This window comes from Pagrus pagrus (assembly GCF_965226575.1).
Source record: "Pagrus pagrus genome assembly, chromosome: 5".
NCBI lineage: Eukaryota > Metazoa > Chordata > Actinopteri > Spariformes > Sparidae > Pagrus > Pagrus pagrus.
In genome coordinates, this window is record NC_140189.1 from 8638224 (window position 1) to 8663865 (window position 25642).

At 41.2% G+C, this 25642-nt stretch overlaps 1 protein-coding gene across 1 annotated transcript; it reads left to right on the top strand.

Moving 5' to 3' along the window:
* ccdc142 (coiled-coil domain containing 142) lies at positions 1-24099 on the top strand. The gene is made up of 18 exons (XM_084352937.1): positions 1-389; positions 3227-3306; positions 3634-3674; positions 4559-4604; positions 5616-5881; positions 7096-7320; positions 7532-8877; positions 11514-11815; positions 13078-13164; positions 13810-14004; positions 15913-16073; positions 16566-16718; positions 17373-17487; positions 20029-20206; positions 20550-20660; positions 21768-21868; positions 23351-23519; positions 23724-24099. Exons 2-18 carry the CDS (start codon positions 3246-3248, stop codon positions 23830-23832), a joined length of 3666 nt encoding a protein of 1221 aa, XP_084209063.1. The 5' UTR covers positions 1-389; positions 3227-3245; the 3' UTR covers positions 23833-24099.
* The last annotated feature ends 1543 nt before the right edge of the window (positions 24100-25642 follow it).

Genomic DNA, 25642 nt, shown 5'->3' on the forward strand with positions numbered 1-25642 from the left:
AGGTTTTCTCCTGATTGGCTGCTGTTATTTCCTGTTTTCAGACCTGGCTAGCAGCTGCTATTTTAAACCACTCTTCTCCCGTGAGCGGTGGATTAACAAAGTCCCCTTAGAAAAGGCGTAAGTCAGTAATAAGATACTTAGCTTTCGGGGACGTTTTCGTGAAAGAAACCAATAAACATTTATTGTATACGCGGACAAAAAGCCGTCATTTGCTAATTAGGCTAACTCCTTGCTCCTGTTGAGGATAGTTCTGTGGGATTATTGAGACGCATTGAAGTGGATGTGAAGTTACCAGCTCCTCATGACAGAATAAAGACGAGGCGAGGCAGTTCTGTTGAGCCACCAGGATGCACCAGGGATGGACGTCTGGACTCCAGTTCTAATGCTGAGTAAGAACAATGTCTTGACAATACATTGAGCTCCATGCTGGACTCACTCCATGTCTCCTCCACCTGTAGTGTCCCGAAGCAATCAGACTTCAACACTGTGCGTTTCACGAGCAGAGAGGATACTTTATAGGCGCACTACGTAGTGTGAAGAAGACCTTTGAATCAGAAGAGAAAGATCACCCTAAACAAACTCTCTTCATTCTCATCACTGAATAAACAAACTGACCTTAAAAAACAAGTATATTTATTTGTATTTTGATTTAAACAACTGCAATCATGATGAAAAGGACAGTAAAAAACAATAAAAACACATTTAACATGATACATAAGGTTTAGTTACTCAGTGCAGGACCCAGAGGATTATTTTCCATAAAAAAAAAGAAATGTCCCCATATTTCTTGAAAAACCTCAGGTTTTCCTTTGATAGCACAAGTCAGTTTCTCCAAAGCAAGACAGTTAGATGGATCCCTGAACCACGGATTAACATTCGCTTTGTCTGGGTTTTTCCAAAAGAGAGCAATTGTGTGTTTAGCTTGGATTAGACCTCATGTTATCATCTTCTTCCTGGTCTTATTAATATTCAGTCCCTCGGGGAACAGTCCTAGGATGCACATCTGTGAACATATCGGAGCTTTTCAGAAACAATTTTGTGATAATATATCAAGTACATCTTTCCAAAAGTCCATTATTCTCGGGCACTTTCATAGACCGTGGAACAGTTTGCCTTTCTACACATTACATTTTACACTGTAGTCTGGGGCATTGTGAATGAAAAGGTGGAGTAGAGACGGGCTAATATAGGTATGCATAATCCACTTATACTGTACAGTAACTAACTATAATGCAAGTCGACTGACAAACAGGTGGGCCTACAAGAGACTACCAGACTGACTCTTATTGGAACAGAGAGACAAAACTATCAGACACACTAACAGACAGACTTTGACAGACAATGCTAACACAAAATATTCCCTGTCAGTGTTTTTTATATCTGATATTTTTGGAGTAGTATTAATGCTGCATTAATGTGTCATTTTACTGCGGTAGATGTTTAAGGTTGAGCTCATTTTAATTACTTTATATACAGTTGCCTAGTTTAATCTACAGCAATGCATCATATTCTATAAGATCATCAAATGATTATAGCGTGGCTGTCCTGTGAGAACCACGTATCTGGTCAACCTTTTCCAGCTAATCCAAGGGATTAGAAAAGTCTGAAAAACTGTAATCTAAAAAGTGATAACTGTCAGATAAATGTAGTGGAGTAGAAAGTGCAATATTTGACTCTGTGGTGTTATGGAGTAGAAGTATTAAGTTGCATAAAATGAAAATATTCAAGTTTAGTACAAATCCCAAATGTGTACTTAATTACAGTATTGCAGTACTGTACTACTTACAGTTGCACTTTTTGTTCTATGTATGTTTATGTTTATATGGGGACATTAAACGTCATCATGCCAAACACGGAGTCTCATCTACTCACTAGTCCTCTTTACAGGCCGACTTCAGTAACAAGCTATTCTAACTAACTTTACCACTTGTACATTGATCAGTTTACAGAAAAGGTAATTGTGTAATAAGACACTTAGTGGTGGTGACGTTTATGTCTTGTGACTGCATTGTGGTCTGTTTATAGTTTAACATTAGCTTTTTACTGCTCGCGATTTAATTTGCGCTTTGAAAATCACGTAAGTGATCTGTTAAGATTACGAACGTGTAAGTATGATAAATTTGTGTTTCAATTGCAAATTCAGACATTTTTGTTGAGGGACCAGGGCGATGCTAACTTCAGGGTTTGCCTACAAAAATCCGTCGTCACTACACCACTCAAATAAAGGAGCACTTTTTAGTTTTGGAGAATAAATTCAATCTCACGATTTCAGTATTTACAACATTGAGGTAATAATACAAATCAAATCCATAAGTGAATAAACCAGCTGTTCTCAGAGGAAAATAAGGTCCCCAGAACACTGTTTGAAGCTAGAAAGGTGGCAGGGTCCGCCACATATAAACAAAGTAAAACAGTATGTTGTCCTTCAAGATCAGTTTGTGTATTCAGTTTATTCAGTGAGGAAAAAGAAGAGAGTTTGTTTATTTAGTTTGTTTGGGCATAAAAAATCAGTCGATAAAGACCTTTCCCCTCTGATGAAATTCTTTTCTTCAAAACTACGTAGTGCACCTATGTAGTGTGCAGTAGTATTGCAACAATGTTGAAATACACAAGAAGAAACAAAAGTCTTACATCTGAATGTTACCTAAATAAACACACTGTGCAAAAGAACCATCTGAAAAAGAGTTTGATTTGATGTATTTTAATTTAATTATGTATTTCACTTATGCATTAATGTGAAAGTAGCGTTAAGTTAATTACGCTTAAAGTTAATTTTTAGCTAACACAGATTAGCAGTTTAGTCTACAAAAGTGTGTCGCACTTTATAAGTGAATTATATGTTTTGAATATGAACTGTGGATCTGTAAAGTCACTACAGCTGTCAGATAAAATGGAGGGACGTAAAATGTACAATATTCCCCTCTGAAATGTGGTGGAATAGAAGTATACGGTCTTGTGAAATGGAAATACCTAGCTAAACAACTGTCATGCAACATATCTATTACACTCTAATTTGCTGTCATTCCTTTGAATTGTGGTTCTGATGAGAAATGTCCTTTTTGTAGAAATTTCATCAAGGCTTAAAAAGTAAAGATAACATTTTAGGCAACATTTCTCGGACAAGAAATGAGACAGGACTAGGGTCTCTGCAAAAAACATTTTGAGTTCTGACTTTTTTTTTTCTCCGAATTCTGATATTGTTACTAATAGTGATGTCTGTTCACAGCTTTGCTGCATTGTCTGGGATGGAACACAGCAACCCAGAGATACTGAAAGATTCTGGTGAAGAGCCTGGTCTGATAGCAGGTGATTCATTCATACGCACGCACACACGCACACACACACACAGTCAAAAAGTCATGTGTAGTGGGGGTGTAGTAGTTCTGTAGTAAACTGTTGCACCTGGGTAGAGCCACGCAGTGTAGACTACAGAGCTGAACGTGGTGTCACTGGTGTGTGGACATCTGTTACAGTTTGAGAAATGGATGACACGTTTTTAATTTGCAATACATGTTACACAAAGTTTCAGGGAGGAGGGAAAAGTTCATTTAAATCATCCATCTCTGCTCACTACATCTGAGAATACGATCAGATGACTGAGGATTGTGTGTTTTGTTTGTCTCTCTCTTTCAGACGGGGACAATTCTGAATCATTCTGTCCAGAAAAGGAGCAGGTTAGCTGTTTTTTTGTTTTGTTTTCATTCCAAAACTCTGAGTACAAATCTATGTTGGTCTGCTAACCCTGTTTTTCTATGTGGTGTGTAAACAGGGCTGCGTGTATTGAGGTACTTGAGGGAGCTTTTTATAATCTTGTAGCTCATAGATTCGGTTGCATCATTGGGGAGACCATTTCCATGCTTTTGTGTTCAGAAGCAGGCAGCTGGTTTCAGTGAAACAGCTCTGATAAATACACTGTACACTTATCTTGCCAGCACCAAACAGCAGACATACTAAGTTAGAGATGAGCTGGCGTGGAGAATCTTGCTGAGTGGAAAAGCCATTTCTTGTTATCCACAGACTACAGTGCTCGGCTCCCAGCAATCAATTACATGCATCCTATAACAGTATTAAACTGCCATCTCTGATTGAAAGGTCCAAGCCTGTTTCACATCTGACCACATTCAGGATCACTGATGGCTGTGGTCGAGTGTAGATCGGCAAGTCTGTCTTCTCTCCATATGTGTTCAGGCTTCCCTTCACCCAGAGCCACTACTCTACCATGTCCTGACATTTTTAGATTCAATATTTGTTGATAACACAAGAACTATCTCCCAAACGAGATACTTCACACATATATTACTTCTGCAGATTTTCCAAATAAACCAAAGAATCCCAGCTTAAAAAATACTGCACCGCCAAAGCACTTTCAAGCTCTCCCACCTTGGCCCCGAGGACACAAATGTTGGCGCCTATTCATTTTCAAGAGCAACGGCCAATGGTGAAATACCAACTCTAGGCCGGTCAGACCTATGGTGCACCTTGGCCCCTTGGCTCTCAGTCTGTAATGGACAACTGCACCGAAAACTTTTAATATATATTTTCCATTTTTGTCTTTCAGAGGCGATGCAGTTCCTCAGTGGTGACAGAGGACCTGACTGCTGATGGTACTGTACTACATGTGATAGCAGTAGATAAAGCACTCATTGAACAACACTGTAGCGTGCTGCTGGAGGAACTGTCAGCTGCCACAGTTTTGTGTCTTGCTACGGTACTGAGTTTAATACCCACACCCAAGAATGTCACCGGTTGCTGTATGCTGTAGATGGCTTTATTCTAAAATACTGAAAATGTCCATTGATAAGCTTATATCATGACATCTTAGCAATGTCTGGCACCTCACTGTGAGAGCCCATTCAGTCAGAATCAGGCGTTATGTTTTGGCTGTGGCCGTCCAGACTACAGGGGGTGACACAAAAAAACGCACCGGCTGCGGCAAAAAGGTTGAAACAGATTTAACTTTGGAGAAACATAAACTGATGTCACGGTAGAGTGGCCAGTCACTTAAGCTGGCGATCAGACTAACAGCATGAATGACCAAAATGCGTATTCCCTCTATCTGGCCTTGTGCAGCAGTTAAAACACTTCTTTTCATCTGACAATGTGGACAATCACTGCAGTTCCTGCCTGATAAATTATGAATCCATTGATCCACAATGAAACCATGATCCATAGATCAGAGGCAGAGTAGGACGAGTCGGTAGCGGGGACACTAGTACAGTAGCATGGTTAAATGCCAAATACTACTTATTTTTTTAATCGCATTAATTTGATCATTTTTAATGTTATTGGAGAAAAAATCACCAGTGAAGCAGCATTCTAGTAGCAGAACAACATAGCAGCTTCTCCTTTGTTGTGTAATGGCAGTTGGCAAACTGCTTTTTGGTGCATTACCACCACCCTCTGGATCAGCGATGAGCGTTGAAGTTTGCGACATTACGTCACAAATGGGCCCTGAAGCATCTTCTGTTGTTTGAAATCTTTTTTCTATTACCATCCATTTAACCTGTAAGTCCTCTTTTTAAATGAAACTAAAATCACCTAGTCTTCCTCTGATTTCCACGTTTTCCTCGTCTCTTCCTTGCTTGTGAGTTGTCTCTTTTCATCACTCCTTCCAGGTTCCTGGTCACAGAGGTCCATCTCCCGTTCCTTGCAGCGAGCTGAGACTTTACTCAGAAGCACCTTTAATCCCAGTTTGAAGTGGCTGTTTCATGGCCCCAGTCAAGATGAGGAGGAGGAAGAGGGAAATTTTGTAGTTGCTCACAACCTGGCCTCCCGCTCCTCTGCGCGTCTCCTGCGTCTGCAGCAAGCTCTTCTGACTGTGGCGCCCCAGTGGCAGCTGGTTGGCGGAGCGCCGATGGGAGCGCCGATGGGAGCCCCTCAGGTGAGCTGCAGGGATGCACGGATGCTGAAAATGTAGCGATTGGAAGGAAACGCCTTGAGCGAAAGAAATTGTAAAATATTCAGTCATTACTGTTCTTTAAATGTCTTTAAATGTCCATGATTCTTTTTATGAAATGGATGAAAACTGTTTCTGTGACTCTTGTGTATTTAATGTTTATGCTAATTATTACAGTCATATAATGTCTACATAGTATTAACTCTGTCAAGGAGGTTATGTATTCAGTTGTGTACATTTGTTGGTCGGTTTATCAACGGGATTATTTCATGCTGGGTTTGGCTCCTGGTAACCCAGGGCTCAACAGCTACATGACTAAACGAGCAAGCGGCAACTTCAGCTAAGTTCTGTAAACCACCTCAGTACTGGATTCTCTGTCGTCAATCTGGTCGCAGTTGGTCTCAGACACAGGCCGTTTTTTAGGCTTTCAGAATAATACCCTTTGAAACCTGTGTAAACCTTGGCAACTGTACCTAAATGCCAGATCTGCAGTGCGTTTCCACTGCGGACAGTACCCTTAAATGTCAGCAGGGTTGATACTGGCCCGTTTTGTGACCTATACTCTGCTAACCCTAATCTGTCACAATTAGCCGCTGTTAGCGGTTACTTTAGCAACAAGTAAAGCATCTGTTCATCAGGAAACTATAAATCACAGCTGTAGCTCGGACATTAGAGGTAAAACCAGAAAACATTGTCTCCACAAAATGTGATCCAGTTTCACCCAAATCAGTGAATAAAGATATAAATGAGTGTGTTTGCACTGTGATCAGTGAGGCCTGCCACTGATTGTTATTGTCTTTGCTTGATTAAAGCCTGTACAATGTTTATTAGTGCAACATGACAGAAAAAAAGGGAACAAGACAAAGAAAACGCTGTGGGTGATCAGACATAGCTGACATGACAGAACATTCATATAAAGTCTACAGTGACCAGCGTTAATCCCAAGTATTATGTGTTAAGCCTGGAATGACAACAGATGCTGTATTTCTGTGGGTTGGTAACAGAGGAGCTCAGACTACTGGGTGGTTGTTATCAAAACAAACTTAAATTAATGATGTATAGTAAAAAGGAAGTTTAGTTCTGCTGCTTTTCAAATAAGAACTCTTGATTAATTGAAACTTTTGAAAAACAATCAATAGAAGGAGGAGAAGTGGTGTCATAGTGTCCGAGTACATACCTCTCTCTTCCACCCCCATCAGGTGTGTGTTAAAGGCCTCCCAGCAGAGGGTGGTGTTCTGCTCATGCCCTCAACCTCCCTCCTGCAGGGAGGCTACAGAACTCTGAGGAGGCTCATGGAGCAGCGGTCCCTGCTGCTCTTTATACATGAGTACACCAGGAGGGCTCGCAGAACAGCAGCCTACATATCCAAAGTGAGCCAGCTGCTGGAGGATCATCTGAAGAACTCACACCTGACACTTGTCCAGGTTAGGACTGCAGACATTTCAGTTTAAGTTTTATTTTTTTATTTTATGAAAAAACGTGTTTGTATTTCTCAAAGTAAGATAATAACAGAAGAATCATGTCGATTTCAGAACTGAAGCTTGGCTAAGGTGCAAGCACAAACATGGAAACACAAATACAAAGGATACTCGTGATGCTTATTCACAAATGCAAGCATTTTCCCCTCCTTTCCAGACCCCGTCCAGCTGGGCTTCATTCAACGTTGGTCTTGGCTCACTTAGCCAGGAGCTCCGGGTCCATCTCAACCACTGGTCTTGTCTATTCTCCAAAGTCCACTCTGACTACTATCTGAGGTCTGCTTTGGTCCAGAAGTCTAGGCTTCTGGCGGAAGTCAAACAGACTCTGGACTTACTTGGTCTGCAGGCGCTGGTTCTGGTGGAACACTTGGTGTATGTCATACTGTCTGCTGTAGCCCAGACTAAATTAGAATCGGTACCAAGAGAAGTACTGGAGGATATTTTAGCTGGTACACGCCTCTACAACCAGGCAGTGTGGGAGAGAGCGCAGCACAGCACCACCCGGCTGAGGACTGCGGTATTACAGCAGCCACATTATTCCACATTGGATTCTAGTCTTCCAAACAGCAAAGGGCATCACCCTGCTGCCTTCTCAGTCAAAGAGCTGACGATGATTTTAGCACTTCATCATGCAAACACGATAGCCAAGCAGCTGCACTGCTGGGCCTCTGACCAGAGCTGTCACATCTGTCAGGTCCACCCCAAATATGAGGCCTACAAATGTTCTGATAGTTCTGTTAGTCAGGTAGCCAGGGCCAGCTGTGGGACCTCCGCACTGAGATCTGAGTGGACCTGGAAACAACTGCAGCATACGTACCTTTCCTCTCCTTTGTTCTCTATTCATCATCACTCTCCTTCGCAGTCACCTCATTATACCCGCCATAAACCTCCTCCTGTTTACGTCCCTGACCTTCAGCTGGACAGTGCTATATCAGTAAATCACCATCCTCTATTTGCCAAGCCTACCTTTGTCCAACGTGGAACAGAAGGCTCTAACAAAGACCAATCCAGTCAGTGCCAAACATACATGTTCCAGACTGGTCCTGCCCAGACCAGCGTAGAAGCTTTGCTTTCAGTCCATCCAAATCTTGAAAGACAGTTTGGTTTTGAAAACTGTGAACTGCTGCAGACCATTTCATCCTCTCCTGCCACCTTCCATCAACTCTCAGACCTGCCTCTGTCAGGTGTTTGCCATCAGGACCATTCCTCAGTAGAGCTACTTTTTCAGCTGCTAGTTCCCCCCAATGACCTGCTTACTCCACTGGTATCACATACACCTAAAAGACGGGCACAAACTGAACAACTGCTCTCAAATACAATAAATAATGTGTCGGTACCAAACAGACAAACTGACATGATTCCAACTGCACAAATCATAAATACAACTGATTCAGTGGAAATAAATCAACTGAGCACAGGACTAAACAAGCAGCGACATGTGGAAGGAGCTCAGCAGGAATGGACTGAACTGGAAACAGCAGCCAGGCCGGAAGCCACTGTCAGGTAATGTCCAATAATCAGCCACTGTCTGTTGTGCTGATGTTTGTCCTCTGTTGTTAGACGTCCAAAACTTTTAAACAAATCGCATGTCAGATCATCTGAAACGGCAATTCTGACAACAGAATTAAACACTTTTGCAACTTGCATAAACCATTATGTCCACTTCACACAGTGAATTCATCATTTTAAAGAGAGCAAAGGATGCAGTACCATGACTGCCATCCAGGAGAGAATCTCTGAAATGTTCGCTGTGATCCCCATTTGAATGAATAGTAGCTTGTAACCTCATTCTATAGTCTAAATTGTGCTTATTGCATCCCATTACCACTCGAGGTCACTACTGAAAGTTCACATGCAGCCCAAAATCTATGACCATAAAGACTATGTGCTCAACAAACTTGTGAACATGACCGCTTTTGTACCGCGGTGTGACATAAACTCAGCCATACTCTTTTGTATCTGCCCTTTGAGGTGGCAGGCTTTCCGTCCGGCCTTAAATATGATGGAACAGATAGAATCACTTCTGACCTTAGACATGTTCTGGCCTTCAATAAAGTACCTGTGAGTCTGACCTAACAGGAGAACTGAGCAGAAGAAACAAGTAGTTGCATCTTATTGTATGTTTAGTTATGGCTGACATAACACCTGTCATGAACATGAAGGAGTCTTAATGATTGTTTATAACTTTGTTGACATTGATGTCCATGTTATGGCTTGCTAACTTGAAATAAGCCAAAACAAACACAACCTGTCATAAACATGTCATAGGAAGCCTAATTATAAACCTTAAAGAAACAATGTAACTTTATGCGTTAACATTACATTAAACTGTCATGTGTGGTTTTGACTTTGGAAGTCATGAGACCACTATAATTGCGCCATGAATAGTTTTTTTGACCTCCACTACAGTCGGCCATTTTGGACTTGGTGTTGCCATTAAAATGTTAAGTGTTAATACTGTGTCAAAAGCTTTGGCAACAGGGTCATGAAACATTTTATTGACCTCAAGTAAGTGGTACAAGCTGGGTTTGTCAAGAAGATGTCATTAAATGTCACAAGGCCAGTTTAATGATGGGGCTCAAGTACAAATGTAATTTAGGGAGTTATAATAAACTTGAGGTTGAGAACACTTTTCATGAAACCTTTACCAAAGCATTTTACAAAGTAATAACACTTAATTACATTTTTATGATGAGTCTGAATTGTCCCACTGTAGTTGAACTCAAGAAAAATATTCATGACACAACTGTAATACTTCTGTATGTGTTGTCAGATGGCAGCAGGGTGAACAGACTGTGGCTGGGTGGGTGTTGTCTTAGTATCTTTGGGCTCTGTGCAGACATCTCAGTTCACTGATGTCACTGATGCTCTGTAAGATGGTACCAGTGATGTTCTGCTGGTTTTAATGACCCGCTGTAGAGCCTTCCTGTCCTGGGCCGTGATGAACCATGACAGTTTGTGATGTTCCCAGTCAGGATGCTTTCTATTGCTCCTCTGTTATAGTTGATGAAAACTTGGCATCAGTATTTAGCCTTCCTTAGTTTCTGTAGGAAGTAGATCCTTTTTGTTTTTTTTATTATTTGTTTTTACAAGGGTGGTGCTGTGTGATGACCATGATAGCTTTGATGTTGATTCCCAGGAACCTAAAGCTGTTGACCTGCTCCACCTCAGCTCCACTGATGTAGACAGGGATGTGAGGCTTTGACTCTGATTGTTCTCTGTGTGTTCATTTCCCCTGAAATTTCCACTCATTGTTGTTTGAAATGCTGCCAGTGATGGTGGTATCATACTTCACAGCAGTGTTTCATGAGTGAGATTGTGTTGACTGCTGAGCCCAAGTTAACAGACAGCATCCTCGTGTAGCTGTTTGTATTCTCCAGGTGTATGAAGACTGAGTGAAGGGCAGTGGATATGGCATTCTCTGTGGATATGTTGGTTCTGAAAGCATACTGGTGAGGGTCAAGGCTGGCTGGGATGTTGTCTTTGATGTGCTGGAGAACCAGTTTCTCAAAACACCTTTTCAGGATGGAGGTGAGAGCTTCAGAGTGGTAGTCATTAAGACTAGACACAGCAGACATTTTAGGTAGAGGGATGGTGGCTCTCTTTAGGCAGGAGGGAACAGTCTCCTGTGAGAGTGAGTTGTTAAAAATGTTAGTTGATGTGAATAACATCAAGTAGTTGATGTTTTTAGTACATGGCCAGTAATGTTATCGGGACCAGCAGCCTTATTTATATTATCTCTCAGCAGGATTTTTCTCACATAGGCTGTGCTTACTGACGGTGGCCCGTCCTTTGGAGGCAGAGTAGACCTAACAGCTGAGTCTTTAAATGCGTTCAGCTCATCCGGCAGCGTGGCCTGACACATGATGGGGGTGCTCCTGCTTTTGTAGCCTATGATGCTATGGGTTACCTGCTACATGTGTTTATACATGTACATGTATAAACACACGCGATGTGGCCAGAAATATGTTCAGTTGCACTGAATCCTGGCCAGTATGATGTCCTGTCACATTTCACCGTACACCACTTTGTTTATAAGCAGCCTGAATATTGATCTTTTTTGGCTCTTAAGGTGACCGCACTGACAGTTGCAGGTCATTATGTGATAACTGCACATGATAACTGTTTTTGTCCTTTAGCTCAGATGTCCAGAGAGACAGAGACCCAGAGAAAAAGGAGCCTGTCGCAGCAGAAGGGACAACAGTAGAGCCAGACTGTCTTCGTTGGTCTCACTCTGTACAGTGGTTGGACCTTGGTCAGTCACTGGTGTTTGCTGATCTGGTTGAACAGTACCACACCTTGCTGTGGACTCTCTGCAGCAAAGCCCTGTGGCTGCAGCTTCATATGCCACAAGTAGGATACTCTGCAGGAAGCATCAACCTTCAAGACAGCTACAGGGGGTTCCAAATCCTTCACAGGATCATTCACGCTTCAAAGACAGGTAAGATGATAATGTCCAGGCTCATTCTGAGTGTGGAGTCATTTACATGTCTTACAACACAGTCACTAGTATTTGCAACTGCCAATACCTATTTATTAATTTCTTTATCTGTCTTTTAATTAAGTAATTATTAGTTCAATTGATTACTTCATTTCAGAATCATTTAATCACAAATACTTTATTCATCCCCTGGGGAAACTGGGTTATTTTACAATTATATGTATATACAACTCCTATTCTAAAATCTTATATTCTTTCTATGCAGTATATGGGTCTGAATCTTACATTCAGTGGTTTTATTTCACAATTTCATACTCTCTGAGCTTCCTGCCATACATGGTTCAGATTAACAGTTAATGGTGAGTTCAGATACGTTGTGATACTGAAACTAGATGGTTCAGGTGATTTTTCATAGAAGCGTGAAACGTGGTACAGTTGTACATTTTGGGGCCCTGAACATTTTCAGATATGAAGCCATTTCAAAAATGTCATGTTGCAGCCACGGTGGCCATTTGACTTTTCTGCAATAACTGAATTATGTATTTTGCATCATATCTCCTGAACCAGACATGATAACTCAGAAAAGGTGATGTCTACCCCTATGTTTTGATGGTCAAGGATTACAATGATACCATACACTATATCATTAATTGTTCAGGTGAACAGTTAATGCTGAATTCAGTGACATTATGAGAAGGAAATGACAGTATCTGAGGAGATAGCTGAGACTTAATAATATCATGTCAGTTGCATGCATGTTGTGAAGAGTTTTAAAAGCAGAATCCTTTTATTAATTTACCCTGTTAACACAGTGAATGTAAAGAGTGGAACAATATTCAAGACATATATATGTTTTATATATATATGTTTTTTAACTTTAATTTATTTACTGAGAGCAATGCTCCATTTTCCAGGAACGCCCTGATCACATTCACACTGTTGCCCATTCACACCTGGAAGCTCTTCAGTACAACCACAGTCTTATCTGTCGGCCACTGGAGCAGTCACGGTTAAGGGCCTTGCTCAAGGGCATCTCGGTGGTGGTAATAAGGGAGGGGCAAGTGCTGCTGATCCAGGACTATTTTTAGGCGATTGTCAGAATCCGTAGTTATTTCTCGTGATTGCAAGATTGTCCGTTGTTGGATTGACTGCATATGATTTCTACATAGTCTTTGTTTCAGATCTTCATGCTGAAAGTTAGTTGTTTCTCCTGGACATGAATGACTTCATGACCTCCTGGGGTTTTGTGCTGTTTGTCGCAGATCTAGTTCCAAAGGAGTGCAGAGTCATGCTCGAGGACTTCAGTCTGTACCTGTTTGCCTTTACAGCACATCGTCAGTGGGACCATGGCAAGTACACACACACACACACACACACACACACACACACACACACACACACACACACACACACCACTTAATAACTCCCTGTAAGAAGTAATTTATTACACTACTTTAGTGTCTTCACTGCCTTAAAGTAAACCAGTGCAGCTAATTTGACGTGTTTATCACTCATTAAGCGTCTCTCACAGCATCGGTTCCTCCACAGACTGTCCTCACCACACTGCCCTCATTGACCAGTGTCCAGGCTGAACAGTCTCTCCTAAGACACACTAGAGGGTGTCGCTGTGTTGAATTCCATATCGGCAGAGTTCAGGCGATTGTTGCGTTTGAGGATTTTTTTTCTATCCGCCCATTATGCAGATTATTGAAGTACTTGTTTTACACAATTAACAACATAATGTTTGATTAGTAACTGTAATGTTGTCACAAAATTTAGGGAACAGTAACACAATACACCACTGTGTTAAGTAATGTGTTACCTTGTAACGCGTGACCCCTTACACAAGTGTTAAACTTTGATTTGGACTTAAGATCATTTTTTAATAAAAGCGTTAAAACTCATGAGTTGATTGATAAACAAGCCTCTATCAGTTTTTCTGCTGTTTTATTTTGTCACGCTGTCTTTCTCTCTGTTTTCCTGACTTTTTTCAGTGGTGTGCAGCAGTATAGGTTCAGCTCTGAAAGACAAGTGTCTCACAGGTGTGAATCAAGCCAGGAACTCTGTGATCCCCTCATCTGAGCAAGATGGAAGCGTGATGATGTCAGTGACCATGGAGCACTTCCTACTGCTATCCCCTCCTCTTGTGTCATCTCTGTGCTGCAATCACTCAAACAGCAGGTCCTCAGGTAAGATGACACACACAATATTACCACAGCATCATGCAGTCGCATCAGCAGCACCAGCTACATCATTTGTGCATAATGCCATCTGATTTAATAAGTGCACTTATGTAAATTCAGCTACTGGGTAACTTTCAAACACAACAAAGTAGCATAAGAACAGGGGAGTTTTTTTCATTGTTAAACAACCACTATAGCTGATGAAAATCCGTCTACATGATCTGAAAAATCAGTCAATGAAGATCTTTCGTCCCCCTATCCTGGGAGAAATATGATTTACCTCCACAGTATATCACTGTAAGCACAACTAGCAGTGTTTGCAGAAGCAATGAGAAGCAATTTTTCTCAGCTTGTAGGGTGACAGAATGATTGTTAGAAGAGTTATAGCACTACATTTGGTGTCCTCTTCTAGTTGCTATTGAGAAAATGTCATGTAGTCATCCCCTTCAAAGTTGATATCAGACTTTTGCCCCTACAGTACTGTATGTACTTGTGTACTTATAGTCCCTCTGCTGCCGGCAGACACATAGAAACCTCCTGGACAGCACACTTTGAAAATGTACAAAAAACAGTTCACTGGAAAACACTGGATTTTTGATTTGTGATACTGAGTTATATACAGTAATAAAAAGGATTTGACTCAAGTGCATGCCTCTTCGTCACTGAAACAGCGTCATCATCGCTAAATCTCCACTTCATTTGCTGTGGTTAGCCAGTGGCAATGCATAAAGCTACAAGTGATAGTTACACCATATTTCTATTGTGGCAGAAATACAAGGCTCCTGTGCTGCACACAGGATTATTGGTGGCAGTTTAAAGCTTTTGCTAAAATATTAGACACATTCAGGATCGGCACTGATTCTGGTTCTAATGTGAGCAAGCAGAGATGTGTAAGATCAAAACCAGGGGCAATGATATACAGAAACACTATGGTGTCCACACAGGCAGAAACTCATCAGGGTTTTTTTGCTCAGTTGCACTTTTGCTGACTTGACATGGACTTGGTCCAAAAGACTTAGAAGCAGCTCTGACACAGACTCAAACTGTGTTTTCTTGTTACAGCCCAATGAACATTTTTCTGTTTCAAAGGATGTTCTTTTCAAAAACGTCTATGGTCACCAAAGAAAAGATGTTCATAACTGATTTAACTGTTTTTTAAATGACTGCTTGAAGACTATAGATGGCCATTATTTGAATTACTTGCTTGCAAATGAGAAATCTGGATGTGGACTATTAGTCAGGCTCCAAAATGATATGCAATTATTTGCACATTGTAGAGGATGAAAATGGCCTCCATTGCAGATTCTGCAATAACCTATTTGACATTCGACATCATTTCACTGCAGCTGTCATGAATCAAACCACCAACCTTCAGATTCATGACTGTCCCAGGTGTTTTTCTGTTGTGAAGCCTCATATTTATTTAATGAGCTCTGCAAAGAACTCAACAAGTCCCACTGGAGTCAGAGGTATAATGCTTAACAGTGTCTTCATTTACAGCTTCATTTATGTTGAAATTATGTCTTCACATGGACCACATTCACCCACCTGTGCAATATAACTTTGGACAAATACTATCAGACCAATCAGTATCTTCCCTCTTTCAACCTACGAATGGACGAATCATAAAAATGACGACACAACTTTGTGTTTTGTGACATGTTGATGTTGTAACTGCATTTTAGCTGGTTATAAAGATGGTGAAAATGGGTCTTGATATTCAGAATAAATATTTGGTGTCAGTGTGATGATGATTATTATTGTATTGATTTAAAGTCTAATTAACGAAGTCTACATCTCTGGTCTGTTGTCATGATAAAGCTGCTGTTTAGGTCTTCTATCTCTCTACTGATAAACTAACTAACTCACCACAATAGCAATAAAACACCGCCCTCTCTCTCTACCCCCTCCCAGGTAGCCTCTTCCCATCCAGGCTCACTCTCCAGAGACTCACTGTCAGCTTGGCATTAGCAACAATACAGCTGTCTACAGTCTGGGTGATATCTAAGGCTTACCAGTTCCTCTCCTCATGGAGCCTCAACAAATTCCTGCTCATAACACAGGGAGACCTCAAAGTAGGTTACTCATTTATATTAGTCACTTTTATATGTTTTAGACAATAGCAAATCCAAGAGTTACATTACTTGAAAAATCCTGTTTGTCTTGATGCAGGGATGAACAGACATGCAGTAAAGTGAACTTGGGTATTCACAGCACTTTGTCTACAAGTGTATGTGGTACACACTTCTTTTATAGGATAAGCCTAGTGCTATTTGGTATTTTATTATGAGAAGCATTACCGTGAAAAGACCCAAATCTACAACAAACGGGTCGTACTAAAATAATTGTCTGTGTATCAATGTCCGATATGTGGTATTCCTCTATGTCATAGAGCTCCACTGTTGTGTGAAAAGTATGAAGAAAAAGTTAGATTATACAAACTTTGTTTAGGTCAGCTTATGAAGTGATTGTGGTTGTCATAGCAGGTCAACATCCACTTTCCTTATAGCTTGGCTTTTTGCCTTGTAGCCCTTCAATGTGTGACATGTTCTTTTTTGTCTCTGCAGGTGCTGACAGAATCGTTAGAGATGATGGTGCGTCAGACTAAGTCACTGATGTTGAAGACGGACGGTGGCCATCATTCCACTCTTTATAACCACAACCAGCTTCTGCTGAGTCTGCAACTTGAAGCACTTGACAGTGCTGTATCCAAGCTGCAGGTGACCTCTCTGATTTCTTCGAATGTCTTCCAGACTCATTAGAATGCTGACTCTTCTCCAAGCTCTTCTTGCAGAGCAGTGGAAGCTGTGTTTAGTTTTGTTGTGTGGAGGGTGTCCCAGTTTTTAGGATTGTATGGATTAAAGTCAAGACTGGCGACACATTAGAGTCAACTGACAAACAAGTTATGTTGACCTGTGTCCACGGTCAAGAATTTAGTTCATACATTCAACAGCATCAAATCTGACAGACTAAACACAGCGCTTCAGTAGGAGGAACAGTTCCTAAAAATGTACTTTTGCAAATCCGCTAGTATAAAAACTGGAGATCGCCACAATATCCTCACTTGGAGAAAAGAATTACAGAACTGTCATCAAATTGAAACCAAAATAAATATCAACGCCACCACTAATGGTACATCAATGTAAATAAAATATAATTAATTTTTTATTAAATTAATTAATTAATCAATCAATCAACTAATCATCAGAGCCAAGCAGCCTACTGGGTTTGTTTATACCTTCTTCAACAATGGGCTATAAACATGTAATATTTATAGGATGTAAAAACTTTGAAACAAGTTTACATACACTCTTCTGGAGAAAGCTTTCTCTACTCTGAGCCTGATGCTACAGCTCTGTGTCTTTATCCATCAGACCTGCTCTTCTCTGATGCTGAAGAACTTCTCCAGTGACTGCAAGAGGATGTCAGGGGAGATCTTTGAACGGACCATGCCTTCTGCTGTACACTGGAGACCCAGCCTCAGGACAGGTATGGACTGTTTTTAGTGGGCAGTATCTGACATGAATTTATGCAACAGATACTTACGAATCCCTAGCAGAGGATGACTCCTAAAACTACTCGAAGCTCAACTTTTAACTTAAGAATACACACTGTCTTGATTGCTTTGACACATGTTCTCTATCAGAGGGGCACCAGTTGGATGGTTTTGTAGATATACTTGACAAAAGATGAATTTTTAGGCATCATTTATACAAAGATGATGGGAAGTGGCTAACCCAGCACACTCTGAAATATGCTATCTACAGTGCCTATAAAAAGTATTCAAAACCTTAATTGTTTTACCCTTTTATTTATGAATGGAATTGAGGTCAATGTAATTTAGATCATGCTGTGGGGATGCTTCTCAGCTGCAGGCCATGGAACGCTTGTAAAGGTAGATGGTAAAATGAATGCAGCAAATTATAGGGAAATCCTGGAGGACAACCTGATTCAGTCTGCAAGAGAACTACGACTTGGGAGAAGATTTATTTTCCAGCAAGACAATGACCCGAAGCATACAGCGAAAGCTACACAGAAAAGGTTTAAAGACAACAAAGTCAATGTTCTTGAAGTTAAACCTTGTGCAACCTGACAGGGCTGGAGCAGTTTTGCAAAGAAGAATGGAGTAAAATTGCAGTGTCCAGATGTGCAAGCCTGACTGAGACCTCTCCACACAGACTCAGTGCTGTGATTGCGGCCAAAAGTGCATCTACTCAATACTGATTTGAAGCGGGAGAATGCTTATGCAAACACTTTTTTTACATTATATTTTTTTAATTAATTGACATTACTTTGTAGAAATCTGTTTTCACTCTGACATTAAAGAGTTTTTTTTTCTGTAGATTCTATCTATCATCTTTGCTGATGCAGTTTTTCACAAAGTGGAGATCTTGCCCCATCCTTGCTTTTAAACAAGTCAGCCTTTCAAGGATGGCCGTTTCATACCAATAAACATGTTTCCCTGTGGAATGTTCCATACAGGTGTTTGTTAAGCACCCCTTAAAGTGAAACTCTCGCCAAAAAGCAACCGAGGCTTTATTTATGATTGGGTATGAGTCAAACCTTCACGTACAAGCACACTCATGACCAAAGAGGCACTTTTAAGATTTACCGTAGTTTCGTTTTGGGGCAAGCTCATTTTGAACGGGAGTACATAGGGCATACCACGACGGCATCAAAATGTCTATTTTTAGACCACTAAGAAGGCTCCACACATCATGAAACTTTACTGGTAGCATCACCAGGGTCTCTACTCATGACACGAGCAGTAAGAACATTGTTTGTGTACACAAAGTGTGTGAAAAAGACGGTTTTGAACTACTTACGCTTAGCTACTGGGACTCCGGCGCGCCGCCGCCATTCCAGGCAAAAAGTGTCGATCTCCGAGTGCGGCCATCATGACGGAGAGTAACGGTGGGACGCTCCTCGGGCTTATTTCCAGATGAATTCGCGGATAATTCGTTGTTCTGTCGTTAGTCAAAAGCAACACTGACGTCCATGTTGACAAGGGAGCCACATATTACAAACAGTACGGCATCAACAGCCGGTGATGTCACGTAACCGGAGATCGACACTTTTTGCCTGGAATGGCGGCGGCGCGCCGGAGTCCCAGTAGCTAAGCGTAAGTAGTTCAAAACCGTCTTTTTCACACACTTTGTGTACACAAACAATGTTCTTACTGCTCGTGTCATGAGTAGAGACCCTGGTGATGCTACCAGTAAAGTTTCATGATGTGTGGAGCCTTCTTAGTGGTCTAAAAATAGACATTTTGATGCCGTCGTGGTATGCCCTATGTACTCCCGTTCAAAATGAGCTTGCCCCAAAACGAAACTACGGTAAATCTTAAAAGTGCCTCTTTGGTCATGAGTGTGCTTGTACGTGAAGGTTTGACTCATACCCAATCATAAATAAAGCCTCGGTTGCTTTTTGGCGAGAGTTTCACTTTAACTTTTCCAGTCTTTTGTTGCCCGTGTCCCAACTTTTTTGAAAGGTGTTGAAAGCATCAAATTCAGAAGGTTCAGAACAAAGTTTATCGGTTTAAAAAACTACATGTCTTTGTAACATATTCAAATGAACATCACTCCCTTTTAACTGCCTCTTTTGGTAAGACAGATCAAGGGACATACTTGAAGAACAGCTTCTCTTAGCAGTGGAGTTGCTTACTAGTGACTATTGGTATGAGTTCCAGATAACCAGATACTTCTATCAAGCCAGTGGGACCAGCAATGGTAGTTTGACCTTAGTTGATACATTTAGATATAAAGCTGGATCAAGCTGCAGAGTATCTACTTACTTTGGTGAGAGTAGTTAAATGCAGCTTAAAGGGAAGTTAGGTCAGGCCTAGAGAATGGTGTTGCCTGTTACAGGGTCCAGTGGATTAATGGTAGCACAGCCTGATATCCACTGCACGGCTTAGTCATGGTTCAAACTTTCTCTAACATGAATACTGGGCTTCCAGGGGAATACTCACAAGACTTTTGGCACATTTATTGAGTATTCATAATTGTGTATTTCTCTGTTGGTGCACAGGTTTTCCCAGCAGTCCCAGTGAATATGCATCTCTGGCAGCTCAGACTGTGATTGGTCAGGTTTTAGAAGGTGTGGCACCGTTGTCCGATGATGCCCGTGTCCAAGCACTGAGTATAACAATGACGGCTTTCATGGAGGCATGGATGGAACATATCCTGAAACAGAAGATCAAATTCAGGTATGTTTTCGGTCAAGGCATCATGCATTGATGTCATCCGCAGTGTTATTCACCAAATTAATGACAGGATTCTACAGAATGGGGCGCCCCTGTAGCCAAACATTAAAGGCGCATACCACAAAGGCGCAATACCAAGGCTTCAACTCCAGTCTGTGTCTTTGTTCTACTCATCCCATGTTCCTACTTCCTCTGTCAATAAACTGACTGTTGAATCTATTTAGTCAATTCAGAATCTATTCAGGATCCATCAGGCCAGAGCAGGATAAGTAATTCATTACTGTAATCACACTGATGATTCCTTCAGTTACATCTCTGATTGCTGTTGTTTTGTCCTCCTCCTCAGTGTGCAGGGAGCTCTCCAGCTGAAGCAGGACTTTGATTCTATCCGAGAGTTGATCCAGTCAGACAAATACGGTCTGTCAGCGGAACTCCACCAACGACTGCTCAGCCTCCGGTATCATAATCTGCATTTCATCCATTGACTGTGTAAAATAGTGGACAGAGCCACTGCGACAAAAACAAGCAAAGAGGTGTAGCGTGGGTGGTTCTGAAGCCAGCTTAGTTAGTTATACAAGCCCACCTAGCTGGAAGCTACCAAGCTAAGATTAGTTAAATTCCCCTCATGTAACTCACAAGAGTTTGACCGCAGGTTTATTTGCCCCAAACAGCCATCATACTTTGCACACAAAAAACAAACTCTGTACTCTCTTACAACTCCCAGTGTTTTAGAAGCTCCAGCTGGCTAACTCCTCAGAGCTGTTGTCATGAACGGATAAATTAGGTAAATATACCAAAACCATTTTTTTTGGACCAGGCTGTACATGTTTATTTCTGCTGTAAAGTTGGGCATTTTAATATGGGCTCTAATAAGTGGCCATTCGCGGAAGTGCATTTTTTCTGACACCCCCCCCCATGAGTAAAATTGAAGGTTTAGTCTAAAGCCTAAATTATAAAAAAAGTAAAATAAAATCAGGACATAAAAAGGATTTGTTGTTGAGGGATCTGATATTTGATGGACCAAAATTAACAAGAGTACACTGAGGAGCAGGGTGACATTTAATGTACAGTGGCATTATTAAGCCACATAAATCCAATAACCTGCCACTTCTTATAGAATCAACAGTAGACAAATATACATTGGACATAAAACATCCTCAAGACCCAACATGGAGATAGACACACATATTACATCAGCAGGAGACCTGCAGTTTGTACGCACCACGTTGCGCGCACGTACAGAGTTGCTAGGCAATGCAGTGGTTTCAGAGAGTCGTACTGCTCAGTGTCACTTACCTGGACACAGAACTCTCTGGAGAACTGCACTCCTGCAGTAGCAGACACACCAACAGCTTTTGCTCTGCTGCAGCTGCTAATTTGGCATCTTTCATGTGTTTTATTCTCAAAATGGTTATCATGAATTTTTCTTTTGACCCATTTGAATTTGTTACTTTCATCCCTGCTGGTAAATTAATGCAAAGGGGAAGAGATCCTATACCTGTGGTGATCATTTTCCATACTGCTTTATGTGAGCAGATTGGGTAATCCATCTCTCTGTCTGCAGGGTTTTTCAGCAAGTGGACTCAGCAGTGGTGTGTCTGCTCCAGCAGCCACAAGCCAAACCATATCTACAGTCTAGAGCCTGGGAGCCTTTCACACGCTGCTGTGAGTATCACACCAGTCAGTCAAAAAGTTGAGGAATTAAAGCATATTTAAAGTCTTTAGAGCCAGCATCTTGTTATTGGAAGGTTGCTGGTTCGATTCCCCTGGTCTGCATGTCGAAGTGTCCTTGGGCAAGATACTGAACCCTAAAACTGCTCCTGATGTGCTGGTCGGCACCTTGCATGTCAGCCACCGCCATCAGCGTATGAATGTATGTATGAATTACTGTAAGTCGCTTTGGACAAAAGCGTCTGCTAAATGCACTAAATGTAAATGTAAGTTAGAAAGTAGCAGTCAGTGGGTAATATCTGGCCCACCCACAAAGTGATTTGACATCTAATGACATCAATCTTTTTGGCACACGTCATTGGGACTGTTTATTCTGCACAAAGCAGTTCCTTGACACCCCTGAATGTGTGATCTGTGGATAATCAGTAGTAATGAGGACACTGCCCTTGGAAAAGCAAGTTGCTTTTAAGATTTTTATTTTTGCCTCTGTTTGGGGAAATGAGTCTTTTCTCAATTCTCACTCTATCAAACTGTATGCAGGAGTTCTGTGGGGCTCTTAGCTAAACAAGACTTCAGTGCTCTCCTGGCAGCATGACCCCAAGTGTCTACCATAAGTGGCTGCATTGTGTTCTTGCCCCATGTTGCCAGAGCAGCTTGTATCTTTCAAGCCTGAAATTCACTTCAAATTCACAGCAAGCAAGGATGGGGGCATGGTTCACCACTTTGTTAAAAACTGCATGGGCAAATAGTCCAACAGTTTAAGAAAAATGGTCCTCAACGTACAGTTGCAATACATTTTGGGATTTCTCCATCTACAATCCATATCATGAAAAGATTCAGAGAATCTTGGTTTGTGGCCTTGCTGAAAGGCTGAAATCCAATGTCAACATGACCGAGACCTTTGATCCCTCAGGCGGCACTTCATTAAAAACCAATATGATTGTATAAAAGATATCACTATATAAAATTGGCCGGGGAACGCTTCGGAAAACCGTTGTTGGTGCAGTCAGTTCACTACATCTACAAATGAAAGTGACTGTAAGACTCATCCATGCAACGCTAAAGCGATGTGTTAACATCCAGAAACTGCCAAATTCTCTGTGCCTGAGCTCATCTGAGATGGACTGACACCACGTGGAAAAGTGTGCTCTGGTCTGACCAGTCGGCATTGCAAGTTGTCCTCTGACAACGGAGACCCTGTACTGTTGTGCAACTGAAGTCATACGTCACACAGATGGGAAAGTATTTTAGGGTGAAAAAATGTCAACAGTTAGGGGTCGTACCTGTATCTATTGACAGTTGACTTCAAGTCGATATTTAATTCTGCATTTGATTCGACAATGACGTAGTCTTTATGTTCTATTAAAGCAGACTAGTTGTTCTTGTTTTTTGTTTCTTGTTTGTTGATGCAGTAATTAATTTGTTTAAAGAAGAAAAAAAAAGAACCCACAGGCATTAAACTGTGTGACTCCTCAGGTCCATCCAACACCAGCAGAGACAGCATTGATGCAGTGGTGGGAAGCAGTATAACAAACCTGAGGTCTATGGAAGGTGAGGACCTGACTCAGTCTGATCCCTCAGTTGAGACCACTGACCTCCCTCCAGTGGACCCATCCACCCCCGCAGAGCCCTACCTCGCTCCAAGGCAAGTTTTCACTACATTTTTCTCAAATGGAGGCAGCGATTCCTGAGTGATGTGGTTCGGAGTGGGTACTGATGCTTAATGCCTCTCCCTCACTTTAAGTATTTCACATGGTTCTGTGTTAGTGTATTTTTGTGGGACAATTATAAACCCATGTGTGCTGTTGTGATCAAGCTCAACTGTAGCATCTTTATTTTGTCCTCCCAGTCTGGCTCTGGGTAACGCTCAGCAGGAATGGTTGGACCTGAGGATCCACAGCAACACTCATCGTTGGAGGCTGCCAGGACTGCAGTGTCTCTCTAAGTCTGAACCCTGAACACACAACACCTGCTGGGATCTGACACACACACTCAGTTCACATTAATCTCTCCGGCTCTTTGGTTCGGTCTCAACAAACATGGTATCAAGCAAATGTCATGACAGACAGTGCATGTTTTTGCAAATATGTGATACCTGTGGAGGTTCCTTTTGAATTATGATCACTTATTTATTCATCTCATATTTGTATGAATTCACAAACATATTTTTTTCACCACTTGTCAGTAAACATGTTCTCATATTCCTGAATAAAATAAACAATTTATTTATATATATCATTGTGGCTTCATGATAAAATGTTTGTTTTGCACACACTGTTTTTTATGTGTATATTGAGCCTTCCACACTGCTGTAAGGCAATGGATTAAACTGGAATTTGTCTCTAAATATTCTCCATAAAATGCACCATAATAGATAATTGGTGCACAACTCATAGCTTGTTAGCACTGGAGCAGCTCATGTCGAGGCTCAATGACTGAACTGCTCTTGTGTCTGTACACTGAATCATAAAAGATTAGAAAAGTTTACTAAGGCAACATGTTGACCAGCTAAGTGCTACTCAAGCAAAAGGAGAAGAAGATGGAAAAGCAGATATTACTATATAAAGACTAAACAAAAATGTTGCCTACAATTATGAGATCACATGCTACTCCCATACTCTAGAAGTTATTCTTTGTTCATCCCGGTCATGGCCGTTTTCCTTCTCTGCCTTGTGTAGATGCACCTTGGGATTAGAGTGCAGAGGGAAATTAAAAGTCACCTGGAAGAACATGGATGCCATTGGTCCTACCTGGCACTTCAGCCTCTTGTGGTCAAAATGAGTATTACAAAAACAAACATTTTTTAATTCTGTTTCACACATGAAATCATTTTTTTAAGAACTTCATGGCTTCTGTAGATATCACTTCTTCATTGTTTGTAAAAAAAATTAATAGACCTTGACAAAATTGCCTGCAACATTGTGCAATCTAAACTGAGCCTAACAGGAGCTCACAACATTCACATCTATCAATGGTTTTAGAGGCTTAAATAAAGGTTTAAATTGAATTAAATTGAATTGACAGTACTTCACCACCATCCTGTCTTTATTTGTAGCCAGCCAATCTCCCTCATGTGTTTAGTGAAGTATTCATATGCTTAAAAAATAAATGTTGGATATAAACAAACTAAGCTGCTATGATAGGAAAGCTGTAGCATGTGGTTGTGGGGTAATCAAGTCAAAATCATCATTGGGCTGTCGCACAAGGAGAGACACCTGCCAACAGGAATGATGGGATGACTGACAGCTGCACATCATGCCAGTGAGCAGAATTACGGTACATATCCCTCTGGTGCAGAAAAAAGAAGAAAACCGAAGACGAAAAACGTTCATAGGATAAAGGTCAGGCATTTGTTCATGTTGTAGATTCATTGTAGGGTGGAGGGGGTTGCTATAATGTTAGCCAATTCTTGAGCAAGTTTGTTTTGTCTTGAAATGTTTAATTTGAATTTGAAGTAGGTTTTCACAAATCTCGCCTGTTTTCCTCTTAAAGTGTAACAGATCGATGCATCTCCACGGATCATCTTAAGGGGTTGAGAATCCCTCTATCATAGTTTGATAAAATAGGGGCCCCCAAACAGCATTTTGCATAGGGCCCCCAAAAAGCTAGAAGCGGCCCTGACAGTAGGTTTGGTGTTCCTGGGGTTAAAGGCCTCACCTTCTCTCCTCCAAACATATTGCTGCTCACTGTGGCAAAACAATTCAATTTCTGTTTCATCTTACCAAAGTTTTCCTCCAGAAAGTTTTTTCTTTCTTAGAACAGATATGA

What these genes read in the sequence shown, in the direction of transcription:
- ccdc142 (XM_084352937.1), top strand. Translation starts at nt 3,246, where the DNA reads ATGGAACACAGCAACCCAGAGATACTGAAAGATTCTGGTGAAGAGCCT. An exon ending in ACATCGTCAGTGGGACCATG is followed by an intron (nt 13,165 to 13,809) that starts GCAAGTACACAC and finishes GACTTTTTTCAG; the next exon opens with TGGTGTGCAGCAGTATAGGT. An exon ending in CTCAAACAGCAGGTCCTCAG is followed by an intron (nt 14,005 to 15,912) that starts GTAAGATGACAC and finishes ACCCCCTCCCAG; the next exon opens with GTAGCCTCTTCCCATCCAGG.